Below are 16,403 nucleotides of genomic sequence, written 5' to 3' on the forward strand. Positions count from 1 at the left end.
GGGTGGTGGGTATCTAATTGGATAGTGAGTATGAGATGGATTTGAGAATGTGCCCGTACGAGTGGTGAGAATCTAAAAATTTTAAATGTCGTTAGTAATGAATAGGTAGTGGATACGAAAATATTAGGTGAATATACGATGAAGGAAGATTTATCTGCACCTACTCCACCCGTTTGACATCCCTACTCTTAATAAAACCTATGACGAGAGGATTAATTATTATTATCGACAATAAATATCTTAATTTTAATTATTTAATTTACTGATAAATTAATCTTGATTAAATATTATAAAAAGTTACTCATGAAAATGACGGTATGAAATTAATTTATTTTATTTATAATATTAGAATTTAAGCATTTAATTTTATTTGAAATATTTAATATATATATTAACAACTAATTAGTCTAGTGAGATAGGACACTAGATTCTTTAAGCAAAATGTATTGAAAGAGTCGTCATTATCTCTATAATATATGATCTAGATTAATCAAATAAAAAATTAAATACCAGTGATTAATTTTAAAAAATATTTAATATCTCGTCTTATTAAGGTAATGAATTGTTATTTCAAATATATTGTTTCTATAGTAAAGAATCAAAACATATGTCTGAAAACCCAAAAGCCCAAAAACGAGATTAAAAGGGGGAAAAAAGCAAAGAGGCACAAACAAACAGCCCCTAACAAGTTGCACCCCTGCAAATGTGAACAAACGCACTAGTTTCTGTCAGAAGAATATTTTCAGCCTTCATAGTTAAAGCCCTGTTTGGCATTTCCTTGTTCGCGCTGATAGCGTAGTAATAAACAAAGCACACAAAGAACCGATCACCGAACACTTCTTAGAGAGAAAAACAGAAAGGAAAACTCAGAGTCCATAGCCAAACAGAACAACGTGCATCGATCCAGCTTGGTACGTCAATTGTCAATTCGTCCTTTTAGGTTTTCTGATTCATATCGAAATCTCAATTGGGTATCGATTAGTTTTCATTATAATTGCTTAAATCCTTCGAATTTTGTTTGTTTGCTTTCGCTGATAAATTTCCTCGGTAATTCTTTGATTTTCCCCAAATTTTGCCCGTTTCGTTGCTATCTTTTATTGGTTGTATTGGTGTTTAGTTCGTAACTCTAAGCATTAATCGATTAATAGAATTCTTTGTTTTGCCCTTTTGAGCTGAATTTTTCCCAAATGTGATCTATGTTGATGGATTATGGCAATTTGCAGGTGGAAATAGGGTTTTTGAGATTGGGGTTTTCGGTTTTCTATTGAGGATGCTGTGATTTGCCATCTGGGTTTTGACTTTTGATTGAAAGTTAAAGATTCTGATGCAATTAGTAATTTTTTTGTTCTTTTGATGATTTTTGAGAAGTTTGGGGAAATTGGAGTCGAAGAAAATGGTCAACCAAAATCATGCTCGGATTGATACCTTAGAGCTAAGATCTCTTATTGTAAGAAAACTTGGGCATCAAAGAGCTGAAAAGTACTTTGATCAGCTAAGAAAGTTGTTTAGTTTGAAAATCGACAAGTCCGAATTTGATAAATCTTGCGTTAAGGTCATTGGGAGGGAAAATATACCGCTTCACAACCGGCTTATTCGATCCATTATCAAGAATGCTTGCGTCTCTAAAGTTCCACCTTCGAAAATGATTCGGAAAGTAGGAAGTAACCTTCAAGTCGGAAATGGTTATCAACGGAATTGTGTTCAGTCTCTTTATGGGGATGCATTTCCACCTTCCCCTCACAAAGGTCGGTCCCCTGTCAACCGGGATCGAAAGTTTCGAGACCGCCCTAGTCCGCTAGGGCCACTTGGGAAGACACAGAGTGTTGTATGCGAGGAGTCTGTTTCCAAGGCACAAGAGCAGAGTGCAACTGAATTGCTTTCGCTCGGGAGCAGACCTCCTCTTGATGTTGCATCCGTGGAAGATGGAGAAGAGGTCGAGCAGGTAGCTGGAAGCCCTGGTGTTCAGAGTAGAAGTCCCGTTACGGCTCCTCTTGGTATCTCCATAAATTTCAATGGAGCTCGTAAAGCTCTTCCAAATGTGTTCTCGTATAATAATTATCACCTCGAGACATGTCAAACCAAAGGTGAGCTACCAGATACGAGATCATTAAGAAGTCGTTTGCAGAAGAAGTTGGAGTCGGAGGGAATCAGCATTTCGGTGGATTGTGTTAACCTACTGAATAATGGCTTGGATGCATACATGAAAAGATTGCTTGAGGCCCCTGTAAAACTGGCAGCCGGGTTAAGGCCTCGAAGGTTACCTACAAGTTACTTGCAACAATCAGAAAGATCTTTTTATGTATCGATGCCCGGCTTTCGTACCGCAATGGAACTAAATCCGCAGGTGCTCGGAGAAGATTGGCCTATGCAACTTGAGAAAATTAGTCTTAGCTCTATGGAATATTGAGGAGAACCTGGTTAAACATAAACCAGCAATATAGCAGCGTAGGTAATTATCATTTGTGACTTTCATGTTTAGAATGAAATATATATATATGTGATTCATTTTCTTTTTTACAATCTAATTCTCTTAGCTCTGCCATTGCCAAGGTTACGCTTTTCTTTTCTACTCATTGAAGTAGGAGGTTTTGGACATTGTAGGTCTTGCGTTTGAATCTCATCGAGTGTAGGTTTAATCCGAATTTAGTTCGTTACATCATACATACACTTGTTCGTGTATTTCTTCTCTTATTCGAGTTTATGTTTTGAATTTACATATTGAATACAAATATTTTATGAAAAATAATACATCATGTACAAGCGATGGGATTGTTGAAAATATTAAAAAGAAACAAGTTGAAAATGGGAATAATTATTTATTCATTTCCAAAAGAAAAACACTGGTATTGTTCTGAAATTTAAAGCAGCAAGTAGAATAAAAGTCCGTCCCCTCTTCCCGGCTTTATCTTTAAACCAACGCATTGTCTGCAGTCATAGCCTTCAATTCTCATGCCATTCTGCAACCAAAATAATGTGGTCAGTACTGAAACTCGCGATAAATACTTACCAAGGATAGAGAAAGCAAGTTGTTATTTTGATGTCTACCTTGAACGGGAACATTGTTTCTCCACCTTCTTCTACATCGGATAAATACAACATGAATGATGCAACCTGTGAGAAAAGGTTCAACGCTAATTAAGCACAATCTTTTAATGCTTCAGCATCTACACTCATAGAACGGGTTGGTGAAAATTACAGAAAACTTGGGGGAAACAATACAACTTACAAGACGGATCCCGAAATAATAGGCTATAAATGAGGTGAAGCTAGCTCGAAAAGATGAATTCATACTTGCTGTCAATTCCAGTAACATGATGTAATTCAAATATGTAGATCTATTTCCGATTCATTTACCAAGAACAAATAAGTACTGGTACACCATTTTTAACCAATCGTTTAGTAACAAAAGGTTTTATCATTTATCTAAAGATAAGTTTCAGTCATCATGATAACAACATAGAACTCGGAACTTGTATATCAAAAAAAATATATAACTAAATTCTATATCCAACTATTCCATTTACACTATCCCATTAAATGCAGACTGAAAACTAATCATTTCAATTCACCAGAAATGCACCTAAAAATTCCAGAAACTGCAATCAAACAAGCATGCAACAATGAAGCTCTTTTGTATGACTGTACCCTTTGGCTTGACTGTGGACCGTACTCAGATGGATTGAATGCATCATAATGAGAATCATACTTCTGTCCAATCTCATACCGCAAAATATTAAATGCCTGCAATACGTATGGATTTCAACTTAGAGCAATTCAAAAAATAACATAAAGAATGATTTCGAATTTTCAGAGACCAAGTGATACCGCGAGACTATTTGTGGCATATCGGTTTATAGCGATACCAATCACAATTTTTTCAAAAAACAGAACTTCAAGGAAAATCTAATCCGATAAAATAATGTACCTCTCCATGACTCTGTGGAATGCTTGTAGCCTTTGCAATTTTTTTCTCGATTAAGTCCAAGGTTCTGGTTTTATCTCCGGATGCACTAATAAAGGTTCCTGAACTGTTTCCAAGGAAAGTATAAATTGACTACACAAGTTTATCGCAACATTAGAGAGTGGATTATCAGCATTCACCAATTCAAAATATTCACTGGCACAAGGGATAAAATATTATCCAGCCTCGATGCTATTTGATACAGATAATAACATAATCGACTTTAATTTTCCATGGAACACAAAATTGATAAGAAATCAATGGCAAAACATAATTGTTGTCATAAAACGGTCATCACCTTGTTCTGGTTCCTTTAGTGCTTTCTTCAGTTTCGCCCTTGAGTAAAGCCAAAGTAGATGGCTTAAGGTTTACCTTTGCCATTTCGATTATATGTTTGCATTGTTCTGCAGTTGCAAAGTTGGGAAAATAGTAAGCTCGTGGTTTCCAGCTTAAAACCTGCACTTTAAAGAGAAGCAAGCAAAGTTAGTTAGCCTACAAAAAAGATACTTCACAATCGATTTCTTAACATCTTTTCCAGTGTGGTTTAAGATGTTTCAAGTTAGCACAACCTCAAACATAGAACTATGTCGATCGTTCGAACATAAAGTCTTTGTTCTTGTCCCTTACTGCTTTCCTTCTAGATTTTAAAACTCCTGTTTAATTTTGAGATGAATAAGCTTTCATAAAGTGTTAAACCCGGAACTATTTTACCCGTACTCAGGGACAAGTGTTGGATACAAACAAATATCCAACATGTCTATGCTCAATTTTTTCCTAAGTTTGTTCAATCTATTTGGAGGATCATTAGTATGCATGGATACTTTAGATAAAATGAAGAGTTCGGGTAACATATCTCGGGAATACAAACCAACAGACTAACTTGAATATTGCTACTCATAGATCCTAAACCATTTGATTGCATATGTATCCTCTAATTTTTCTGGGTTTTGACCACAAATTGCAAAGAACCATGATTTTCGATTTTTAGATCATGGCTCTTATCCCACCTAAATTTCAGAACACTTCTATTACAAATTCAAGCGCTACTATCAAGTATAAAAAAGTATAGCCAAATGCAAGAATCAAATCCATCATATAATCATCATCCAAAACCAAATGAAATAAACAATACAAAAAAAATACTAGAGACAAAATATGAAAAGGACCTGAAAAGGGATAGATTCAATCGAACTTTCCCCAGTTTCTCCATTTGGCATCAGATCACCATACTTTCACCTTCAACATGGACCAACCCGGGTTTAATAACCTTTAGTCGTTGGCTCGAAAATGTCATTGACGTTTTAATTTTGTCATTTAAGCACTGACGTTTATGTTTTACTCCAATTAAGCCACTCCGTCGTTAATTCGTTAACGAGATGTTGACATGGCATGGACGGGCCGTGAAGGTGATGATGTGGATGCCTTACCAAAACGACGTCGTTTCAACAAAACTATTTTGATGCTCAATAAAGACAAAATGACGTCGTTTTGCTTGAAAAAATTATTAAAATAATATGTAACTAAAGAGATTTGAACCCCAAACCCCTTAAAATTAAACTTAATACTTAACCATTAAACTACTTTATATTTTTTTGTTATGTTTTCTATTAAAGTTTTAAAATTTTATAACTCTAGTTAAAGGTGCTTGAACCCAAATAAAATTGTTGCTTAACCCCTGTCATCGATATCTAGTACCCTTTATCTCCATCTACATTCTCTTATTTTCATCACCATATTCTCGAAGTTGTTGCTTTTAGTAAATTCAAGAACGCACCCAGCAGATGTACAAGTTCTCAAAGATCTGAAAAATGGTGTGGACCCTCCTTCCATTGCTCCGGATCTTGTTTGAACTCCTGGGATTTCTCCATTGACCCATGCGACAACATCTTCACTTGCGGCCTCACGTGCGATACACTCGTCTCTGGTTTGCTTCAAGTTTCTGACTCATTCTCCAATTTAACTCGCCTGGGTCAACTAGGTCTCTCCTGGAACTCAGTCACCGGTGAAATTCCCGCCGTTCTTGGCTCACTCCCTCACCTTCAAGAACTCTACCTTGACAACAACCATCTCTATGGACCAATTCCTTCAAGCTTTAACAACCTAAAACGCTTGAAACGACTCGAAATCCAATGGAACTACATTTCCTGTGAGTTTCCTGATCTGGGTTCACTCAGAAAGTTTTACTTTCTCGACGCTAGCGATAACAACGTATCCGGCCAAGTCCCATCAACGTTGTCAGTATCTCTCTTCGAGCTCTCGTTGAAGAACAATATCCCAGACAACATCGGCAAGATTAGGTTCTTACAAGTTCTAGATCTCAGTCACAGCATGTTATACGATGCAATATCACCAATTTTTTTCAAGCATCGTAACTGGAATTTTAGATTTTTAAAACTTTTATAGAAAAAATAACAAAGAAATATAAGGTAGCTTAATGGTTAAGTATTATGTTATCCAGGGGTTCAAATCCCTTTAGTTGCATATTATTTTAATAATTTTTCAAGCAAAACGACGTCATTTTGTCTTTATTGAGCATCAAAATAGTTGTTTTGAAACGACGTCGTTTTGGTAAGACATCCACGTCATCATTGTCATGGCCCGTCCATACCATGTCAGCGTCCTGTTAAGGGATTAACAGCGGGGTGGCAAAATTGAAACGTCAGTGACATTTTCGAGCCAGCGCCTAAATGTTAGTGATATTTGGAGTAGTTTACCCTAAGGGTGCGTTTGGTTCACGGAATGTAAGATTACCAGTGGTAATAAAAGATTACCAGAGAATATGATTACTGGGAATGTTGTATTTTGTGTTTGGTTGGTTTAGCAGGAATGTAAGATTACCGTGTTTGGTTAAATGAAAAAAAGATTATTGGAATGTATATTTGACCAAATTGTCCTTATTATATATTTGTATAATATTACAAATTGTAAAATATTTATATATTTTCTTTAAAAAATTAAATTCATAATATTTATATAATTTTTTTTACAAAATTAAAAATATAGAAAAGGTTTATTGAAAGGGTAAAAAAATTTAACCATTGAACTTCATATAAAATTTTAATTATAGATTTTTTTTTGTAAATCTAAAATAATTTAAGGATAAATTTGTAATTTAACTTTCGTAGAATTTTTATTATTCAATGACAGAAGAATGATATTTTTGAAAAAAATAAAAATTTAAGGGCATTTTAGTCCAAAACGCCGGAAAAGTTACAATACCTAAGAGAAGGGAGGTAATGACATTCTCAGTAATATACCCCAAAAAATATACTATTGAAAATAAAACATTACCGGGAATGAGATTCCCGAACAACCAAACATGGGAATGTGGAATTACCAACCCATGGGAATCCCACAATCCTTGAACCAAACACCCCCTAATATATATTAGGATGAATTACCTTGTTTAGAATCTAAATTATCAGGTTTGTTCCCTTCTAGTATATACTTTTTTTAAGTTTTCAAATTTATATATAATATTTAATTTTTATTTCATTTTAATATCTCACCCAAGATTTTTAAAATCATTTATTTCTCTGAGGACTGGCTTACTTTAGCTTTGGCGCATTTCATGTAACAACATTGTATGGCCCTGGAATATGGGTGTCCGACCCTTATGGATTAACTGACATGTACAACATGTAAATCCAACGTGGGGCGTGGAAGGTTTTAATCCTTTTGTTCTGGGAGAAATAACCTCTCATCATATTGCAGTGGGGACATTAGGCATATTAGCGGGCTTATTCCATCTTAGTGTTTGGTCATCCCAACCTTTATATAAAGGTTTTTAATAGCATTGTATTTTTCTATGGGTAAATTACATCGTTCATCATTTAACTATCTTCTCACTCCTATTTTGGTATTAAAAATTAAAAAAAAAAATCAATTTAACTACTCAACTATCTTCTCACTCAACATTTATATAAAAGGTTTTTAGCAGTCATTTGATTTTTGCACTTTACTTTTTGTTTTATTTTATTTTGCTTCTTTATTTAACGAATTTTAATTTCAGCCTTGTATTTTTAATTCATTTCAATTTAGTCCCTCTATACTTGTTAATTGCTTTTAATTTTGTTCATTTTTTAATTCTCTTCAACTTGATCATAGAAATTTGATTTTAAATTGAATCATTATATTTAGATTTCGAATATTTTAGTCCTAATTTAGATTACTTTATCTTTTAGATTGAGTCCTTAAATTTATATTTCTTTTAATTTAGTCTATTGTTTACTAAGTATGTTTAGTCTTAGTTAATTAAGCTCTGGCTTGCCATGATTTCACATTTTCATTCTAGATCATTATAATTTATATATGCATATATATATAATCTTAAGTGTTTTTTAACCTCTCTTTTAATTTTTGTATTTTTAAACATGATATAACAAATATTTTCCTCTAATTATCGTATATTAAGGGTGTTATGGTAAATTTCTTTGAAATATTTATGAATATGTATTTTCTTAGCCAAATTTAAATATTAGTAACTTTTAATATGTTCATAAATTGTATGCCTGGTTGTATTCGCTTGTACATGTAACTCTAATTATGTGGCATTCCTTAATTAATATGTATAACCCTCGCAATCATAACTCGATTCGATTCAAATAACTGAATTAAGGGTAATGCCCTTTCATTTTAGGGTTGTTGTGAAGTGATCAATAATTTTAAAATGAAAGCATATCCCATCAAGTGAAACCTAAAAAAATGATCACACCTAAAATTTGAGGACGAGAGAAAAAGAAATGTTAGTCTATTCGTCGAGAAAAGATCGTTAGAACTTAAAAAATGTCCGATATCGATGTCTTTAAATAATCGAACATCTTTTTTTCTTTCTAAAATGATTGGTAATTTTAATTTAATTTGTTTTTATTTTTATCATTATTCATGCATTTGAAATTTGAATTATTAATTAATTTTTGAATGAAATAGTAATATTTTTTTATTTCGATTGGATTAAGAAATGGTTGTTTTAAGGCACGAGAGACATTTTCTTCTTAATAGGAAATAATTAAATATTGCTATTTTCGATTGGATTAAGAAATGTGTTTAAAAGGGATTTCTAATTAAATTAAATTCGAATATGTAAGTTTCATTACAAAGACAACTAATTAATCGACTAAGTACTGATTTAGGGCGCTATGGGGGTGTTTATCCTTACCACGCCTAATCGACTCTCGAACTTAATTTTTGGTACACATACCTTCAAATGTTGTTTTAATAATTTTTAAATTAAATTTTATTAAAATGAAAACCTTCTTTGGGTGTCCAATCACACCCTGATCAAATATTGGTGACGACTCCTCAAACAATTTTTTTAAAGGAAACACCAAATTAATCGAGGTGAGACTTTTAAATCACACATAATTATTTTTTAAGAAATCGTTTAGACATTAATCAAATAAAATTTTTGTTCCTCTCAATTTTTTGATTTGAATATTTAATAGATTCTTGTCTTTTTCAATATATAGGGTTAGAGATGGTCAAAATACCTAAATTTGACGAGTCTTGATCCGACTCAATCCTTTAGGAACAAGTTTTTTTTCTTGAAATTTCAAAGTTCGGGACGAGACAAGTTATATAGTATATAAATTTGGGACGGGGAGAAGCCGGGTTTAATGTGAAAAAAAGACCCTAACCAATCCGATAATTTACGCTTTTATATATATATATAATATTTGATATCTTAGGGATTTTTATTTTGTTAAAATATATTCTCTAATTGTTAAAAATATAAAAGTTATAATAAAAATATATTATTTTAATTATTTAAAAATATTAATATATTTGAATCGGATCGGGTCGACGGTTTAATCTAAAAATCGGGATGAGGGTGGGAGAAAAGTTAAAATTCATTGGGGGCCAAGATGGGGTTAGTAGTAAGGTATATATTTTTGGGTTGGGACGGCCCAAAAAGGGACCCGACCTGCCCCGTTCCCTTTCCTACTAATTTAGAATTTTTAAAAGTTTAGAATTTTTAAAGATATGCCCGTTCTAACATTTCTTTGATCCTTTACAACCAATGAAAGTATTCTAAATTTAGTGACAGAACCAAACTTCACGTACTAAATTGAAAATAAAAAATATATCTATTATACTAATGAATTAAGTATAATTTATGTATTAAATTACTATTTAAGGTAAATTTTATTCAATACAACCAAACTTTAGGCGTTGTATCGTTTATACCACTGAACTTTAATTTTGTCAATTATAGCATTAAACTTTGATTTTAGTTTCAATTATACCACTGAACCGTTAAATCATTAACGGCACGACGATGTGGCTGACGGCTGTCGACGTGGCTAATGACTGTCGACGTAGACACCTCACCAAAACAACGTCATTTTGATTCGGTTGTTAACGATTTAACGGCACAATGGTATAATTGAAACGAAAATCAAAGTTGAGTGCTATAATTGATAAAATTAAAAGTTTAGTGGTATAAACGACACGACGCTTAAAGTCGGTGGTATCTGATATAGTTTACCCTACTATTTAACATTTAGATATAATGGGCCAAAATGAATTAAGTCCGACCTTGAAGAACCTTTCTGTTTGGTTTTTTATATATTTAGAATTTATAAAAATATCAAACGCTACCGAATGCGTGTTGTTAAATACATACTATTTGCATACCAATATGTCAAATCAATTTTCCCAAATGTTTATATAGAATAAACAAAGAACGACTTATCGATTATAAATAGATTTATTGAAAGGAAATATTGAAAATTTTAATTGATATAATAAATAAAATGAACTCAATTAGAATAATTATATTTGAAATAAATTTTTATATTATTCATCATCGATTAAACCCCTCCCATAATTTTTAAAATTTTTCATTAAACCTCTCAAAATTTCAAAAACTTTAGTTGGATCCCAATTTTTCAAAAAAAATGTAAATTGAACCCTTCAAAATTTTTAAAAAAAAATTTATTTAAACTTCTAAATTTTTAAAATTTTAAATTGACCCCTTCAAACTCTATCACCAAGTTTCGTCATTGTCGATAACTATAACTAAAACAGCTCAATATTCTAATATCCTTAATCGAACAAAACATACATACAAAGCATCAATGTTATTAACCCACCCTTTTACATGGTTACTATTTCTGGTACGGAGAAAACAATCGATGGTGGTACTTCACTTGCACTTGTATTTCAAGCATAAGCTTCTATGACCATTCATTCTAATTTCCACAACAATATTCCTTCTATATACATATGCCATTCGTCTCAATTTCAACAACATTATTCCTTCTATAAACATCATATTTTAAGTTTTTTAATTACCGAATTCGAATTCGAATTCACTTCACATATATTATGTATTATATTTAAATTTATGTATCCGAATTCAAAATTCATTCTGATTTTAGGTCTTATTATGCGTAGACATACGCGTACGTTAGTTCCCTTAAAGATTAGAAGTTTGAATTCGATGTTGTGAATCGATAATTTTTTTTTTATAAAATTTGATTGAGAATGTCGTTCATATTATTAAATTATAGGGTAAACACGTTTAGTATCTAAACTACAGTTTTGATATATTTTAATACCTAAACTTTTAATTTTTTCAAAACCATACCTAAAGTTCAGTTTTTGTTTTATTTTAGTACCCGCCATTAAGTTTTTGGGGAAAAAAATGAAAGTATAGGTACCAAAACATGTTTAGTACTTAAATCATACTTAAGTTTTGAAAATTTAAGTATTAAAAATGATCAAAACTGATAGTTTAGGTACTAAACGCGTAAAGTTTTTAACAATGGGGTATTATATAATCCATATTAGGTATGATTTTGAAACACAAAAAGTAAATTTTAGGTATGATTTTGAAAAAAATTAAAAGTTTAGGTACTAAAACGGACAAAAATTGAATGTTTAGGTACTAAATGCATAATTTACCCTAAAGTCTATAAAACATAATTCAAATTAATAAACCAACAAATCAGATATCGTAGTTATAAAAAAATAAATTTTTAATCTTTATTTATTGATGTCATTTTTCAAATATTTACAATCCGTTTCCAAATAAGTACGGAACAGCACTTGGAAGCATTATATAAGGCGAAGAAGCTCCTTACGTTACACCGTCATTACATTCTCCTTTCCCATTTTTCTCTCTTATTTGCATGGGAAGATTTGCCATAGCCATAGCCAAAGCCAAGACTTCAATGCTCAGGTAACGATAATTATACTTTAATTTTATCTAATTTTTTTTTTGTTTAGATATTCTATAGCGTTCGATTTTGTCACAGGGAAGCTAAGCGATCCTTTGAGCGTCCGTTGAGCAAAATCGCCAGTGCTGATCGGGAGAATATCGAGAAGTGTCGGAAGTCTTCGTCGAAGGGTAATGACATAAAAGTTTCATGGTCCTGGGTTCCGCATCCAAGGAGCGGAATATATTTTCCCGAAGGCCACGAATGGGTGATGAAAGACGTTCCGGAGGGAGCGGCGTCGTTGGACCAGACGTATTGGCTTAGGAATGTCGACGGTGTCGATAAACCAGAGCCATCTGATCGTGAATATTTTCCTAGTGACCAGCACTATTCCCATGCAAATATTTGAGAGGGAAAAAGAAAAGTTTAACTAGTTAATTATTATTATTTAATGGAGTAAACATTTATAGACTTAAACAAAGTGTTGGGATCTTTAGGGGATTTTAAATAAATGTTTTGGCCTTGGCTGAAATTATAGATAATATGTACCATATATATAATGTTAAAAATAAACATAAATTAAATTACTTATTTACTAATCGAGTAGTCATTCATAAAAATATATTAATATTTTTAAATTTAAAAGAATTAATATTATCAAATATTGATTGAACCATTACCAAAAAAGCAAGTAAAAAATGAAGCATCAGCTCATGTCATCTTTGAATAATTGGAACGCAGCACATGCCTAACACTGTATCCTTGTCTGAATCCAGCCTCGGCCGATTTGCAGTTCTGTAGACAGATGGAATCTCTCGTGTTGGAGCAACTCTAGATAACCTCCTCATCACCACCACGGTTATCCTCGGGACTGCTTGTCGAGGATAAAAGTTCGATTAGCTCCATCCTATACTCGAGGCCTCTAAGGTAGTGTCCCAATAGCATACACCTTCAGAGAAGAAATGAGAACATCAGAAGACACATTTTCCATTTTAATGTTTTGGCCGAGTGACTGAAGCTAATTCACAGTTTAAACATGCAGAACAGCTCTCGGATCTATGATCGATTTTAATAACGGTGGGAGGTTAATTTCGTATTGATTGTGTTGGGGAGGCCAGGGAAGACGGATTGGATCAAGAGGGAATGCCAATGCCCTTTCTTTATTGAATAGGATTCCCATCATTTAGAGTATCCGGCAAAGGAGATGCGGACTCGAACATGTTGATTAAATACAATTCTAATTAATATGTAATGAGCAATAAATGCATATTTTATATGGACTAACCAGAAGAGAAAACGAGCAAGATAGTCTCGTGTTAACAAAATGGTTGGCTGCAACTGAAGTGAAGCGTTCTCAGCAAGTTCGGTACAATCTTCACTCACGACATTATTTACCATTCCAGTTGCTGAATTCCCTGAAAAGGGAGGAACCTTGGAATGCATCGTCAGAGAAAGGGTAGCAAGGAGTTCACGGACTACAGAGTGTATTGCTTCTCTCGCTTCAAGGGATGTTGGTTTGGAAAGCTCAGCTACCTGAAATTCATGTTGGTATTTTATTAGCCAAAACAGTATCGGATTTGACTGAATTTCATTGCTAAATAATAAATTTGCTTTATAAAGTTTTTGTGGTCAAGGGAAACCTTATCTGGCTCTAGTGATCTTAAGTAGTCAAGCAAATCGTTCTTTTCTTCCCCAGCAATTTGTTGCATTTGCAGAGCAGCATTTTTCCTCTTGATTTCACAAAGTTCCTTCAATCAAGCAAAAGGAAATATGAGAATGTATCCCACCAAATTACAGATATGGAAATGTTTCTGTTGATTGATGAATCAATTTGATCGGATTGACATGTATAACAAGTTGTTATTATTTGTAGCCTCCCTGGCATCTTGCTAGTGGTTCACACCGATGCAAACTATTGTGTGTTTTCGATTATTCGAACCCACATATAAAGCATAAAGGAAACGTCTCCATCCACTCAATATTTTGAGTTAAACAATTCAATGATTCAAAGAGGAAAAAAAACGAAAAAGGACAATGAGAATCTCCTTAAAACATACCTTTTTCATGGAAGTTAGACGAGACTGCAAAAAAAGAATATATTTATGAGTTACAGGGGACACTTCACCCATGCCTTGATATTCGATATCTCTAAATTCGTCTTCAGCGGTTTTCTCAGATTCAGATGACCAATCATCTTTCCTTGAAAACCCATTTGTTTTTGTACCGTCCAACAACGTCTCCTGTAAATGAAAGTTCGATTTTTCTGAAGATTGATTTCCCAAATGTCCTTCACAACAAAGGTTCCGTTCAAGGCAAAGCCTATATTCAGCATTCCTCAATGTATAACTGCAAAATAAGAAGAATAAATATTTTTTTCATGTGATGCCCCAGCTTCGAAGCTACTCTGCATGTCTCGTAGTAAATCAAACATTGAAACCTATGTCTGAAAGTGTGTATAATCCATGTGACAGACATGGATACTATAAGGAAAATGAAGAGCCGGAGCACCTAAGATTGAAACCATCATGGAGTTAAAGCCCTTACCCAAGGTTTCAACCTGTTGGCAAACAACCGGAGTATATAAACAATTATTACAGTGGTGCATATAATGTAGAATAAGAGTATACCCTGTCAGCATAGAAGAAACCAATAACTTGGAGAGAGGATCCTGCAATGTCTCGATTAAAACTTGAAACCTATCTGATGGAAGTAAACCCAACATGTCCGAAATAGTCCTTTTCATGGCATCTACAGTTGAGGGAGGAACATCTTTTTGGATAAGGCTGTTATCCAATGGTTCTATCTCCTGTATCAGATTGATGATGACCGATTTCTGAGAGAAAACGGTAACACTCAATTTCTAGATCATTACAAGAAAATCTCTTTGAAAATGGTTATATATGCCTTAATTTGAAAAGTATAGACAAAAATTGCCTAATCTTTTTTAATTCTTGAAAACACCAGGGTATATCACAAAAGAATAACAGCTAAAATTTATTGGTTGTATAATGGGAATTCCCTGAAACACACTGCAAGGAAAATCAAGTGCGGTCTGATAGAGCATCCATGTGGAAATGCTAGTCGACTCTTAAAGAAATTGCCTCGCATTCTAGGGGTTTAATCGAGCTTAGCTCAAGCTATAAGAAACTGAAGTTTGATCTAGTTTTAGTTTTAAAGCTTGAGTTCAGTGTAAGATAAAATCATGTTACTCAAGCTCACTCAATTAATGAGCTCCATTAATACTTGAATTCAGCTCACTCGATAAGTTGATATGACCGAGCTGAATTCAAGTTTTTCTTTCAAGTCAAATCCAATTAGCTTGGGTCTACCCCGACCTATATAGTTCAAGATGAGGCTTTTATTATTTTCAGATCACATTTTCAAGAGAAAATTATTGTGATGTTACATTACATTATAGAAGCGCTATTTTCTTCCTTCATATATGTAAGAACCTTACTTTTGCCGCCATAATTTCGCACAATTTCCCGCATTTTCTCATCAACCAATCAGACGATAAGATCTTTAAGTAACTCTAAAAACAATTCCATCAAATTTAAACATAAAATTTTTCCTGTCCCGAGCTGCAATCCAAAATTCCATCGAATAAAAAATTATATCGCAATCCGCTAGAGAAATCAGCAATTAAGATCTAATTTCGAAACTTACAAAATTCTCGCCACTTGAATTTCAGAAGAAAAAATAAACTGAATTGCAAAAGCTGACCTTAGAAGGGGGAGTGGGATTTGAACCAAAAGCGTCGTTGAAAGGACGGGAGACACCGGAATTGTTGGAAGAGAAAGCGCGGAGGGAGGTTCTGGGGAACTTTTTCTGAAAACGAAGAGGGAAGGGAACGGAGGAAGGAAAGAGAGAAGGCTTTGCAAAGGAAGGTAATTGGGGAGGTAAGAAAAGAGGAGAGGAATGGGAGGAAAGCATGGTAGCCATAATTTCGCGCCACCGCTACTCTTCCGCCCTCTTCCTCTGATCCCCTCTCTCACCACCGCAAACTTCCCTCTTCTTTTTCCTTAACTTCAAGCTCTTCTCGTAATTTTGATTATATATATTAATTCGACATCTAAATTTGGTAATATAATTAGAACCGAACACATTTTCTAAATTAATCAAATTCTATATATTCTTATACAAATTTGATAATTTAATTCTACGGGTAAAGTACATAAATGATCCTTTGATTACAAGGCACTGCATTGTTGAGTCCTCCTACTATTAAAATTTATAAATTAATCCTTAAACTATTAGGTGTTGCATTGTTGAGTCTTCCG

General features: G+C 33.4%; 5 protein-coding genes across 5 annotated transcripts; 3 read left to right on the forward strand and 2 right to left on the reverse strand.

The window, feature by feature from the left end:
* Positions 1-712: 712 nt before the first annotated feature.
* On the forward strand, positions 713-2,522 carry LOC120160438. Its single transcript, XM_039170857.1, has 2 exons — positions 713-911; positions 1,224-2,522. The coding sequence occupies exon 2, from the start codon at positions 1,394-1,396 to the stop codon at positions 2,405-2,407; it is 1,014 nt and encodes a 337-aa protein (XP_039026788.1). The 5' UTR covers positions 713-911; positions 1,224-1,393; the 3' UTR covers positions 2,408-2,522.
* A 321-nt stretch (positions 2,523-2,843) lies between these two features.
* On the reverse strand, positions 2,844-5,219 carry LOC120160439 (probable prolyl 4-hydroxylase 9). The gene is made up of 6 exons (XM_039170858.1): positions 5,128-5,219; positions 4,260-4,417; positions 3,926-4,028; positions 3,646-3,741; positions 3,046-3,111; positions 2,844-2,957 (listed from the first exon to the last, which is right to left on the reverse strand). The coding sequence occupies exons 1-6, from the start codon at positions 5,176-5,178 to the stop codon at positions 2,859-2,861; spliced, it is 573 nt and encodes a 190-aa protein (XP_039026789.1). The 5' UTR covers positions 5,179-5,219; the 3' UTR covers positions 2,844-2,858.
* A 118-nt stretch (positions 5,220-5,337) lies between these two features.
* Positions 5,338-6,364, forward strand: LOC120160568 (receptor-like protein 34). The gene is made up of 2 exons (XM_039170957.1): positions 5,338-5,367; positions 5,654-6,364. Exons 1-2 carry the CDS (start codon positions 5,338-5,340, stop codon positions 6,362-6,364), a joined length of 741 nt encoding a protein of 246 aa, XP_039026888.1.
* A 5,709-nt stretch (positions 6,365-12,073) lies between these two features.
* LOC120160440 lies at positions 12,074-12,655 on the forward strand. Its single transcript, XM_039170859.1, has 2 exons — positions 12,074-12,146; positions 12,223-12,655. Exons 1-2 carry the CDS (start codon positions 12,097-12,099, stop codon positions 12,530-12,532), a joined length of 360 nt encoding a protein of 119 aa, XP_039026790.1. The 5' UTR covers positions 12,074-12,096; the 3' UTR covers positions 12,533-12,655.
* Positions 12,656-12,729: 74 nt separating this feature from the next.
* LOC120160437 lies at positions 12,730-16,171 on the reverse strand. Its single transcript, XM_039170856.1, has 6 exons — positions 15,847-16,171; positions 14,751-14,956; positions 14,181-14,469; positions 13,764-13,871; positions 13,409-13,656; positions 12,730-13,072 (listed from the first exon to the last, which is right to left on the reverse strand). Exons 1-6 carry the CDS (start codon positions 16,063-16,065, stop codon positions 12,955-12,957), a joined length of 1,188 nt encoding a protein of 395 aa, XP_039026787.1. The 5' UTR covers positions 16,066-16,171; the 3' UTR covers positions 12,730-12,954.
* Positions 16,172-16,403: the final 232 nt, after the last annotated feature.

Source organism: Hibiscus syriacus, unplaced genomic scaffold (genome assembly GCF_006381635.1).
Source record: "Hibiscus syriacus cultivar Baekdansim isolate YM2019G1 unplaced genomic scaffold, ASM638163v2 tig00111392_pilon, whole genome shotgun sequence".
Classification (NCBI taxonomy): domain Eukaryota; kingdom Viridiplantae; phylum Streptophyta; class Magnoliopsida; order Malvales; family Malvaceae; genus Hibiscus; species Hibiscus syriacus.